Here is a 13,478-nt window from a genome sequence, read left to right as displayed (position 1 = left end):
TTAATTACATTTGACACTAAGCTGAACATTCCGTAAAATGAGGTTGTCCAAATCTAGAGGTAATGTCACATTTCACATGTTAAACTGTGCGAGTATGTATCCATGGGATGCAGTCATCATGTCCACATCACAACGTCAACACAGTAATGATGTTGACATGGAACCTGTCACTGTTACACAATTACAGAAATACAAAGACAAAAAAGCTAAAGTTATCTGTATCATTGGGCATTGGATAACTAATAAGGGTCAACTTGTTGCTAAATATTTGTTGGGAAATGCTGCCAGAGTAATAAAACTGTAATCATAGAGACGACAAAATAAAAAAAATAAAAAAGAATATGTTTTTTTTTTTTAGTGGTGCCCTGACTGGTTAATCCAAAATTGTATTATTTAAAATATATAAGTTATATTCATATGTATTACTATAAACCTCTCACAAGACAATAGCCTTATTCATCAAAATAATAAAAACTTGGGAAAACAAAAGACAATCCAAAAAGAAATGTAGTGAAAAAGAATACGGAGTTTAAGATTTAGGTTTTTCAATAAAACCAGGCTATAGAATGAAACACTAGACCCTCCTCATATAGGTTAATATACCACCCTTAAAATATGCAGCTTCACTATGAAAAGATGTGTAACCTAATTACAATGGGTTGTCAAAAGCATAAAGCAGGAGACTACTGGGATGTCAAATATTAAAGGTTTATGCAGTGAGTCCTACAAATTAAAGCAGTTGACTGAAAAATCCACACGATAGACCACTGTGATTACCAATGCAGGGAATCTGTTCACCAGACTATCTCCCCTTATTTGAAAGCTGATCTGATTGATAAAGTAACGATACTGTCACGTGCCATCAGGGTTTCCCTAAAGAGACCCGGTTATATGGAATCTATGTTCTTATTCTGAACGAATGTAATAGAGTACACTCTATTGGATGACCACAGTGCTTCAACTATGTTTAGGTCCCAAAATTCTGAGCCGTTGCCATTAAGAGTGATTTGAGAATAGCAATTACGCTTCCCTTCTAGGAATTGCAAGTGGTTCACCAGACGCTATCAACACATACATTTCTACCCAGGGACCAAACAACATTATTTGTATGTGGGAATAGTACATTACTTTGATGTGGCCATGATAAGTGGCACCCCATATTTGTTACCAGAGGACTTTAGGAGTGGTTGTACTTTAAGATTTTAACGGATTTTAACAGAACATTAAGGTCAATTATCTCATAAACTGCTTCCTATTAATGATTAAAAAAAAGTGTGTCATTATTTTTCAATAATACATTTTGTATCGGTTTAACCAATCAGTGCACTACTGAAGAGTAGAGTGATTTCTATTATTGCAGAAATAATCAGTTCTGATATTTCCAGACAGCTTTATTCTGAGTCAAGTTGCACTTTTCACTTTTTTAAATGTATTCTAAGTTTGCACTTAAGGGGGGCATCCACTACACGATTCTAGCAGATGATTGAACGATAACGACGTCGTTATCGTTCAAAAATCGTTTATAAATCGTGCAGTGTTTGGTCGTTAACAATCAATGATGCGCGCTCCCGCTGGTCGTTTGATCGTCTCGTCAGTCGACTGAACATGCAGGTCAATTTCACTTGATCTATTAAAGGTAGTTTGCAAATCGTTCAGACTGAAAGATAAAATTTCAAGGAAAAAAATCAAGGGAAAATCGTTTAGAGATTGGACAGGGAGTTGATAGTCTAGTGGATGTGCCCCAACATTTTTTTGTCCCATTGGACAGATATTTGTATTAAAACAGTAGTACTGTATGTAAATTTGAAAAGAAGAAAACTGAAACGACACAAGCTAGGGGTCAGGGAACTTTTTTACCTTTTACCCCAAAATATATTTAGATAAGCCGACATTACCACCTTGATTTGAATGGAAGGAAATCCTATAGTAGTGCCCCCATATAATGCCCCTGTAGCAGTGCCCTCATAGTTATGCCCCTGTAGAAGTGCCCCATAGTTATGCCCCTGTAGTGCCACTTGTACAAGAAAAAAAACAAAAAAACCTTAATGCCCGCTCCTGCATCCGCCGCCGTCCTGTCCGCCCGGCTGCTGGGGAGAGCGGAAGCTGGAGTTCAGAAGAAAACTCCAGCCTCCGGCTAACGCGGCGCTGCAGGGAAGGAGCCGGGTGCCCGCTGGTAATAACATCACAGCGGGTGTCCGGCTTAGAGCCTCCCTGCGGCACCGAGCTGGAGGTCACTGTCGCCGAGTGCAGCGGCGCACCCGGTTCACGTGTACCTCCAGCCCTGCATCCATTACCCCTAGGAATTTCAGTTTTACACCATGTGGGGTAATTTACCCCTGTTCCTCGACCACTGCTCTAAGGCAGGCGTTCCCAACCACGGTCCTCAAGGCACACTAACAGTCCAGGTTTTAAGGATAACCATACTTGAGCACAGCTGACTTAATTAGTACCTCAGTTATTTTGACTTAACTATCCATGCTTAACCATGGATATCACTAAAACCAGGACTGTTAGTGTGCCTTGAGGACCGAGGTTGGGAATCACTGCTCTAAGGGCTAAAGTTAATTAGCCGCGATAACGCGGGTACATGTGACTTAACCCTGCCGGCGCAGATTTTTAGCTATTTGATTAGTCAAGCAAGTTAACCTGCATTAACTCTCCATAGAGTTTACCGTGGATTTTTGTTTGCAGCCCCTGAGCAGGTGAAAATCTTACTTTTAAAAGGTAAAAAGGTCAGGATTTGGTTCAGAACTCCTAAGACAGACCCACCCCTTAATGATTACTAAGGCTTCAAGAAGTTATTAATTAGCTTAATTTGGCCAATAATTATGTCATTTATGGAGAAAAATTATTTTAAATGCTGAATAATGGGTTAAAAGATGTTGGGCAGGTATATTGGTGTACTGTATGGATGGGACAGGTAATTTTAAGCTTGCAGTTGGGAGTTACAGGTGTTTTAACAACATTTTAAGTGAAACAGAAATCTACTTAAAGGCTTTTTATGCAATCCATTTAGTTGGCAGAAAAACATTTCTAATATTTGAAAAACGCAAAAACAGCCATCTGACACATTTAAGAGCCACACATGCTTTTGGCCACTGACAGACTTTTATAATATTATCCAAAATTACTTTGCACTTTTTTGGGGGGGTAAAGACCGATTACCCTATTTGTTCCCACACACTGAACGTGGGTATTACCAGCAAGAATTACCGCGCGACAGCCGGAATAAGCCTTTTCCGACAGATATGCACTGTAAGCAAAATAACCACACGATATGCGCGTTTTAAATCAAGCCGCGGTAAACAGATTTTACCGCGGCTACCGGATTTCAGCTCGAAGTTATATTTTTCATCACCATCAAGAGACTTCAATAATAAGAATTATGGAAAACTGTGAAAACAAGTAGTAGATTTCAAAGTGAGATATTAAACACAGCAGTTTTCTTACTTCAATTCTGCCAGTGTCTGGCTGGAATCCACGGGCTGGGTCTTCTGTGGTGACTCTGCACTGAATAGCACAGCCATTAATACGGATATTTTCCTGCTTCAGGCCTAGGTCAGGCAAGCTTTTTCCTTCTGCCACATGAATCTGAGCGTGAACCAGGTCAACACTACAAAAAAAGATTAAAAACGTAATTATATTTTTAAATTTTTTGCACATTGTTCCCTAGAAGAAAAAAAAAAAATGAACTTATGGATCAACTCGCCACCAGAATTGCCCCTTTGAGGTATAAAGTAATACTGCTCTTCCCTTTTGGTGTCTTCTACCTCTCTCTCAGCTGAGTTTTACTATAAAGTATTTGTTTTCTTAGCGAGGGGGAGAGAGATGGCGCCCTTCGGATGCTAGATCCAACTTTTTCTTTATTAGTAAAAAAGCACCACAGGAGTTCACCAGCACCTGCATGACATCACTTTAGGGTCGCACCATATGCTGACAGATGAGGAAGCTGAAAAATGCTGGGGAAATGCCTTGTTAGAAACTGCAGTTTGAAGGAGGATTCCCACAATGTGAAGCCTGAGCAGTAGAGAACCCTCCCTAGGTAAGCCCCTTCTTAGGGGTGCTTTCTTTGAAGCTTTTAGATCATTATACATTCAGGCCTGATTCAGAGATGGATTCAATGTTGATGTTTTCTCAAATGGACAATATTTTGTCTACTGCACATGCGCCGTGATGGTATTGGGTCGGTAATCGCAGAGAGGATTTATTTACAAAGTGATTGATAGACAGGGACCATTTGTGGGTGACAATGGCAAGGAGGGTTGGCGACAAATGCAGGCGTGTCGTGAACATTTTCAGGGCATGCGCACGCAGTTGCAAAGGCTCGAGCATCTAATTTCAAATGGTCATGACCCAGAAATTATAGTACTTACCACAGCAAAGGGTGCTCTCCAAAGGCATACACCTGAGAAATCCCAGTGACCACACCATTACATCATTGATTTAACTTTTCTGATAAGTGGGATCTGAACATCCTCAATTCCCACTACAAAGACACCCTTAGCAGCCTGCATTGCCCCCATAGAGCAACATATCTATTAGAAATAAATACAATGTTTATCACATCATCGCTGTCTGTTTTCTATACAACATTACATAATTTATCACTCCCATTTAGATCACAGTTAGTGCAGATTACCTCTCCTGCTTTATGTATACAGAGTTCTATGCACACTACTGACATACTCATTAGAAAGCACAGGTCTTACCCCTTTTCTTATTTTAAGAAACTTCAGGTTCTCTCGGAAGCAGTACATAAGACTGGTGTGGCTTTGAGTATGGGCAGAGACACTTTATAGGAATAACATATATTGGCAAATCGTTTAAAAACAATAAAGTGATGCAAAAAGAATAGATTTTGTTTGTGAAGCATCCTTGCATGCCTTCATCTCTTCATCCAGAAGTAATAATAATAATAATTTTATTTATATAGCGCTTTTCTCCTAAAGGACTCAAAGTGCTTTACATTTACAGTACAAAATACAAAACAAGCTTAAACAAGGGACATTAGTGAAATGCTTGGGTGGATAGGTGAGTCTTGAATCTATTTTTGAAGGATTCTAGAGTGGAGGCCTCTCGAACTGTGCGGGGAAGTGAGTTCCATAAGGTTGGAGCCACAAAACTGAAAGCTCGACCCCCAGACGAATTCCGTGAGATTGTAGGTACTGTTAATAGTCAAACGTCAACGGATCGCAGTAATCGAGTGGGACAGTAGGGAATCAGAAGTTGCTTCAGGTACCCTGGGCCATGGTCATGAAGGGCTTTGTAAGTTATTAATCCAATCTTGAAAGCAATTCACCATCTGACAGGCAGCCAGTGAAGGGAGTAGAGAAGTAGTTACTGGAAGATCCTTCTGAGTGGCAGACCCACCGATAAAGTGCCGTTTAACCATGTTTTCATTTGTTGGAGAAAAGCTGGATGCAATAAATCACACAGTCATTGGAAGTAAATCCCATCACTTGTGACAGGATAGGATTAGTAGAAGTTCTCAACAGCATGCCAGAGAAATACAAAGCTGTCAGCCAGGGAAGCAGTATTTTCTGTAGTTTGGTGGCCCTTCAGGAATAAGTAACATTAATATGGGGGTACATCCTTAATTACTACTCTTTTCTAGATCACCCTCCGAAGTAATGTGGGTGGCAGTATTTCAAAGTAGGTGGTGCTCACCATTTAAGATCAATGTATATGTGACATAATCAACCAAGGGTACAAGATGAATCCCACTCTAATCCAGAGGGAATTTCTACTGTTCCTTTGACACAGAGTAGCTCCAGCATCTATTCCTTTAAGACAGAGCATGGGAATGTTGATCTGAGGTGGCTCAATCAATGAAGTTACACAAGGCATTTCCAAAGAGTCAGTACAGCCATTCTCAAGACAGTAGAGGAAGGAGACTTGCTATTCTCAATAGAGCTATAATTTGCATATGGCTACATTCTTAGTTAGTTCTCAGAATTTCCATCACTTTCAGTTAATTTGACTCATGTTCAGACTCACCATCTACCTTTACCAAAGGGCTGGTAGTTCTTATAAGTGCTCTCAGGAACATCACAATATGCCCTTCTCTGGAGAACATTCTTGAAAAAGGAAAACCAGAGCACTTTAACCAACACAGAACAACCCGAATGATAAAGTTCCGTCAGGAACGTGGTTGGATCATCAATACAGCGAAGTGCCATCAACTGCAGTTCTTAGTCATAACAGCTTAAACAGCCAAAACAGCACCGGGTCTGTCAGAAGAAAGACTTGCCAAAATTCTGCATCTTGCTTATCTTCAGTCTCAGCAAATGAAGCAGTAGAGGTCATGGCAGTGCTTCTGTTTTGGATAAGCCATCAACCGCTTACAGTGAAATAGGGAAAGCTTTAAGAAATTTTTTGGCCTCTGCCAACTTGATTAGATCTTCTGCACTAGGGATCAATTATAGCTTCAAAACCCATGTATTCTGTCTTTGAGATGGTGGCTATGCACTACCAAGCGGCACGGTGCTCACGTTTTATGTGTAACGCGACTTGTAGCACACAGAGGATAGATGTATGTGGACACATCTGTAAGTGGTTAATGAAAACGGTTTTGAAGTTTCTTTGCACTTGTACTGTTGATTATACTTAATACACCCTCTACCGTTACATTTTGCTTATGGACATTCCATATATTATGGCTGTCATGGAATTGAAAAGGGAAATAGAAGAATTATGGTTAATTTAAAAAACTTTGCCAATTGGATATTACCCCCTGTGGTAGGAGTTTATGTTTTGCAGGACAACTTAAGAAGATTTTCAAGACACTCTAGGGAAGGAGGAATCACACTACATAATAACTTCCAAAAGGTGTTCATTTTGCCTGACTTTACTCAGAGGAAGACTCAAATATTTATTAACTCAAATTATGAGGACATTAGAGTATCTCAAGAACAGTAAATTAAAAGTAATACAATTCTTCTATTTCCTAGGCAATGGACATTTTGACCCACAGACCAGTCTGATAACAGATAATATGAGATATGGTAAGAACTTACCTTTGTTATCTCTATTTCTACGAAGTCCATAGGGTTCCACAGGATACCTTGGGGGTATAGGTGATGATGTCAGGCATCGGGCACCATAGAGTTAAGTTTTCAGCCTCCCAGGATGCACTAGGGTCCCCCTCCTATACCCCGCCCCCGAGCCAAGGCAACTCAGTTACGTACCAAGCCATAGGCTGGAGGAGGAGAAGGAAGAGAGAAGAAAGATCTGGACACACACAAGAATCACATTCTCACCAGAGGGAGATGGAAAAAGCGGTGACCAGAGTAAAGCCCGTCTGCAGCACAGGTGCGACAGGGCGGGAGTCCTGTGGAACCCTATGGACTTCGTAGAAATAGAGATAACAAAGGTAAGTTCTTACCATATCTCATATTTTCTACATCAGGGTCCATAGGGTATCCATGGGATACCTTGGGGATGTCCCAAAGCAGTATCCTTCAAGGGTGGGGACGCTCCTGTGCTGAAAGCAGAATCCACCGCCCGAAGGAAGCATCCTGAGAGGCAAAGGTGTCAAACGCGTAATACCTCACAAAGGTATGGACAGAGGATCACGTGGCAGCCTTGCAGATCTGGACTGCAGAGGCACCACGTCGAGCTGTCCACAAAGGACCCACAGACCTAGTGGAATGAGCCCTCACAGAGGATGGAACCGGAAGGCCTTCATGAAGATAAGCTTCTGAAATTGCCATACGAATCCAACCTGCCAAAGTTTGCTTTGAAGCAGGCCAACCCTTTTTACGGAAGCCATAGAGGACAAACAAGGCGTCCGACTTCCGAAACGAAGAAGTGCGGTCAACATAAATCCTTAAGGCCCGCACAATGTCCAAAGTGGCCTTACCCACTGAAAGATCAGGTGAGTTAAAGGCCGGCACAACGATTTCCTCGTTGATATGGAAACGTGAAACAACTTTTGGAAGAAATTCCGGACGAGTGCGCAGCACTGCCCTGTTCCCATGAAAAATCAGGAAAGGAGGTCTACAGGAGAGAGCCCCTAAGTCAGAAACACGTCTGGCCGAAGCGATGGCCAGAAGGAAAATTGTTTTAGCTGTCAGCCATTTAAGGTCCACTCAGCCCAGTAGTTCAAACGGCGGTCCCTGGAGAGCCCTCAGGACCACAGCTAAATCCCAAGGCGCCACCGGTGGAACAAAGGGCGGCTGAATTCGAAGAACACCTTGCATAAAGGTGCGCACATCAGGGATTGTAGCAATCCTACGATGGAACCAGACGGACAGGGCAGACACCTGCACCTTCAGAGAAGCAAGGCGAAGCCCATGGTCTAGATCCGCCTGTAGGAAAGCTAACACTCTAGACAGATGGAACTCCCGAGGGGCATAACCTCTCGGTCGATACCACTGGAAGAACGTATGCCACACACGATGGTATATCCTTGCAGAAGATGGTTTCCGAGCTCTTAGCATAGTTCACAGTACAGAGCTGGAAAACCCCCTGGACCTTAACATGGCCGTCTCAACAGCCACGCCGTCAAAGACAGCAGAGTCAGGTCCGGGTGAAGACAAGGACCCTGTGACAGAAGGGCCGGTCGTAACGGCAACCGCAGAGGAATGTCCACGGACAGCCTCTGTAGGTCTGAGAACCAGTGCCGCCTGAGCCACGCGGGAGCTATCAACAGGGGTGTCCCTCCTTCCTGTTTGAATTTCCGGATTACCCGTGGAAGAAGGGAAAACGGAGGAAATAGATAAGCAAACTGGAACGTCCACTGGACGGACAGAGCATCCACCAGAGACGCCTTTTTGTCTCTTGTGCGAGACCCGTACACTGGCAACTTGTTGTTGTGCCGTGATGCCATGAGGTCGATCTCTGGAAGACCCCACCTGTCCACCAGAAATTGAAATTGGTGCAGAGACCATTCCCCCGGATGAACGTCCTGGCGACTGAGAAAGTCCACCTCCCAGTTTAGGACTCCCAGGATGAATACCGCTGATATGGCCGGGAGATTGCGCTCCGCCCAAACCAGGATTCGGGACACCTCTACGAGCACCGCCCGACTTCGGGTTCCTCCTTGCCAATTTATGTAGGCCATGGTGGTGGCGACCCTGGAGAACCCGATGTGCCTGCTGGAGAGCATTGAAAACCGTGCGGAGTTCCAAGATGTTTATTGGAAGCTCCGTTTCTGCCTGAGTCCACCTGCCCTGGAACAAGTGTGGACCCGTGACTGCTCCCCAGCCCCGAAGGCTGGCGTCCGTTGTCAACAGGACCCAGTCCGCCATCCAGAATGGACGACCCTTGTTGAGATGGGTCGTCTGCAGCCACCAGGCTAGGGACAGGCGAACTGCCGGAGTGAGCACCATCATCTGGGATTTTAGACTCTGAGGCAGTTCATTCCATTTGGACAGGATCAATTGCTGCAGAGGTCTGGAGTGAAACTGGGCACATTCCACCATGTCGAATACTGACACCATGGAGCCCAGTAACCTCATCGCCGAGTGCAGAGACATGGCGACTCTGCAGACAACAGCGCACCCTCAACTTTAAGGCAGAGATCTTTTCCCCGTCACAAAGATCCTTTGCTGCCTGGAGTCCAATAAGGCTCCGAGGTGTAGAATCCTCTGAGACGGGATCAGGTGGATTTCTGCCAGTTTATTAACCAGCCGTGCTGTTGCAGTACCGCAATCGTGAGGTCCAAGTGGCGTAGAAGGAGCTCCGGAGATCCTGCTACCAACAGAAGGTCGTCCAGGTACGGCAACATGCGGACTCCCTGCAGTCGCAGGGAAGCCGCCATGACCGCCATAACCTTGGTGAACACAGGTGGTGCTGTCGCAAGGCCAAAAGGTAACACCCGGAACTGGAAGTGATTGTTGCGGATTGCAAACCTGAGGAACTGTTGATGGCGCGAAAGAATAGGGACATGCAGGTAAGTGTCCTGTATGTCCAACAACACCATGTAATCCCCAGGTTCCAGTGCCAGAATGATGGACCGTAGGGTCTCCATGCGAAACCTCGGCACCCACAAGGACTTGTTGAGTGCTTTGAGATTGAGGATCGGACGGTACGACCCATTGGGTTTCTGCACCAAAAACAGATTGGAATAGAAACCCAGGCCCCTCTGGGAGAAAGGAACAGGCACTATAACTCCAGCCTGGAGCATAGTGAGCAAAACCTTCCGCAGTTCCGTGGCTTTGTTCCGGTCTGATGGAGGACCCGTGGTGAAGAATCGGGATGGGGGCCTGTGCCGAAAGGAGAGGGCAGACCCGTGAGAAACCACCTCGTGAACCCAACTGTCTGTCGTAGTTACCGACCAACACTGGGCGAACTGTAGCAGGCGGCCTCCTTCTTTGGGATCCCCCAAAGGGAGGCCCGGACCGTCAGGCCGCAGGTTTGTCATCGGACTTAGGGGCCGGACGTCTGGTACTCCAGGCCTGCTTTCGGGGCTTGGCCAATTTCTTGGGGCCAGCCTGTTGGGGAAAAGACTGTGCTTTAGGCCTACCCTGGGCCCTGTAAGGCCGACGTACCTGAACTGGAAGGAACTGCAGCAGACGGGAGACATGCCGATTTGGCTGCCGCCAACGTGGCAACAATTTTGTCCAGATCCGGACCAAATGGGACGCCATAACCATAAGGTGCGACGAGCAGCCACAGCTGCCGAAGAAGTCCGAGACGTCAGGGTACTGATATGTAAAGCCGCTTCATTAATGTAAGTGGCCGAATCCCGGAGATTGCCTACCAACTCTGTCTGTTCAGCCGAACAGTCGGAATCGAAAGATTCCTCCAAACTATCTGCCCGTCGCTTCATAGCTCTGGCTATGGACTTTAGGCAGATTTCCACCTTACGGTCCGTGGCATCCTTCAAGGAGGACATGGAGGGCATGGGCAGCGTGGCACTTCGGACCAGGTGTGTCACATGGGAATCCACCTGTGGCGGGGATTCCCACTTAGAAAAATAGTTGTCTGCAAACGGGTAAGCCACCGCCAAGCGTCTCTGAGGCTGATGCCGTTTACCAGGGTGTTTCCACGCCTCCTCTAAATGATCTACTAATTGACCCGAAAGAGGAAACACTGTGGCGTCATCCTTAATATCCTTAAAAAAAGGCATATTTTGACTTGGACACCGAAGGATCTTCATCCTCAATCACTAAAGCCGTGCGGACTGCCCGAATAAGGCCAGGAATATAAACCTTGGACTTAGCATCCGGCTCTTTAGTACGGAGAGGTTCTTGGTCAGAAAGATCCAGAATCTCCCCGTCATCAGACGTCCCGTCGTCATCCTCGTAAGGAGCGGACAAAGACGCCACCGGCCGCTTATGTGGCCGCAACACAGACTCCCCCCATAACACGTCCGACAAGTGCTGTACAGAACTTGTCAGTAAATTAACCCACGCAGGCTCCTGAGAGACCTGGGGAGGGGAAATCGGGAGACCGATTGGTACCATCAATTGTCTCGGGAAACCCTGTATGGGTGACGACACCACTGACTGCTGGGACAATCCCATTTGAGGGAACGCAGGTTGCGGAGCTAACTGGCCCACAAGGGTTGTAAGCGCTTTGGTGAAACAAGCCCAGGGCGGTTCCTGTACTGGAGCCGTGACAGTAATCGGCCGCGCCAATAAATAACACTGCCGACATAGCCCCTCCGCGTTACCCTCCCCCTCCACTATTGGTACCTTACACGTAGTACACAGAAGCTGGAGAGGAAAGTCACTCTCAGACATGATGGTAAGTATGTGACCCCTCTCACTAATACTCGTTAGTATAGTGGGAGAACCGCCCTGCAATCACCGCACCGCAAGGGCTTTAGCAGAAGAAGAGCAGGGACAGTGAAAAAGGCTGACAGTAGAAGTGAAAGTACAGGCAGCAGACGTTAGCAGAAGTCACATACAATGCAAAGAAATCAATTCCTGCACTATCAGCGCTGATCCTCAACTACGCAGACACAGAGCCTGGTAGGACACAGCGCTGCATACACAGACCTGCAACCAACGGAGGAGAGGTATGCCGGGGGACCCAGACCATGATGCCACCGATCACCAGCGTCCACCATGCTTCAGCAAAGATGGCCACCGAGGAGCAGAGAGGAGGCCGGCCTGGGGGAGGAGCGCTGCTACAGGGCCAGTCAGCAGATGCAGAGAGGGCTGTGTGCAGCGGGGGAGGCGCCGGCTGTGTACAGGGAAGGCGCGCTCCCCTGGCATGCAATTAACCCCTGGGGCGCCGCAGCGCTACTGCTCAGCCGCGGTCCGCTGTCCCAGGGGGGTAGTGGAAGTGCAGGTTAGTTACCTGGCTCCACGCTGCAGCCAGTCCCAAGGGAGCCCCCTGCCTGGGGACTGTGGACCATGTGTTCAGCAGGGACCCACCGCGGGACCCCGCTGCTTACCTGCTGCCCCCTTGAATCTGGCTATGGTCCCAAAATCTGGGGTCACCGCTGTGACCCCAGATGCTTACCAGCATCCCCGGATCAGTACCGGCGTTCTGGTACTGGCGGGGGGGTAGGGAAGACAGCATGGACGTCAGCATTGACAGTCCGTGCTGTACTTCCAGATGAGCAGCCACAGCTGCTTGCAAAGAAACTTCAGGGGCTAATCCTTAGCCCCCCTCTAAACAGGTGCATCCGACTCCGAGCCGGGCACCAACGAAAACTGGGTTGCCTTGGCTCAGGGGCGGGGTATAGGAGGGGGACCCTAGTGCATCCTGGGAGGCTGAAAATTTAACTCCATGGTGCACGATGCCTGACGTCATCACCTATACCCCCAAGGTATCCTGTGGATACCCTATGGACCCTGATGTAGAAAATATGAGATATGGTAAGAACTTACCCTTGTTATCTCTATTTCTACGAAGTCCATAGGGTTCCACAGGATACCTTGGGGTATAGGTGATGGCGGCAGACATCCAGGCACCACAGAGTAAAATTTTCAGCCTCCCAGGATGCACTGGGGTCCCTCTCCTATACCCCGCCCCCGAGCCTCAGGCCACTCAGTTTCGTAACAAGCCATAGGCAGGAGCAGGAACAAAAAAGAGAGAGAAGACAGTCTGGAACACACAAGAATCACATTCTCACTAGAAGGAGACGGAGAAACCGGTGACCAGATCAAAGCCCATCTGCAGTACAGGTGCGACAGGGCGGGAGTCCTGTGGAACCCTATGAACTTCGTAGAAATAGAGATAACAAGGGTAAGTTCTTACCATATCTCATATTTTCTACATCAGGGTCCATAGGGTATCCACAGGATACCTTGGGGATGTCCCAAAGCAGTATCCTTTAAGGGTGGGAACGCTCCTGTGCTGTAAGGAGAATTCGCCGCCGAAAGGAAGCATCCTGAGAGGCGAAGGTATCAAAAGCATAATACCTTACAAAAATATGGACAGATGACCACGTGGCTGCCAATCACCTCTGAGGCGCCACGTCGAGCTGCCCACGAAGGACCCACAGACCTAGTGGAAGAGCTTTAATAGAGGATGGAACAGGAAGACCTGTGAATCCATCCTGCCAAAGTTAGCGTAGT

General features: G+C 46.6%; 1 protein-coding gene across 1 annotated transcript in view; it reads right to left on the bottom strand.

The window, feature by feature from the left end:
* The window catches only part of PC (pyruvate carboxylase), a 525,492-nt gene that overhangs the window by 238,076 nt on the left and 273,938 nt on the right, over positions 1-13,478 (bottom strand). The window contains exon 9 of the mRNA XM_088442518.1: positions 3,451-3,613. Within this exon, the coding sequence (XP_088298644.1) occupies positions 3,451-3,613 (163 nt within the window). The remainder of the gene's footprint in view (positions 1-3,450; positions 3,614-13,478) is intronic.

The sequence above is a fragment of the Taudactylus pleione genome, unplaced genomic scaffold, assembly GCF_031769625.1.
Source record: "Taudactylus pleione unplaced genomic scaffold, aTauple2 ptg000313l, whole genome shotgun sequence".
NCBI classification, from domain to species: Eukaryota; Metazoa; Chordata; class Amphibia; order Anura; family Myobatrachidae; genus Taudactylus; species Taudactylus pleione.
Note: the sequence above shows the minus strand (reverse complement) of the source record. Positions and strands in the feature narration are given on the sequence as shown.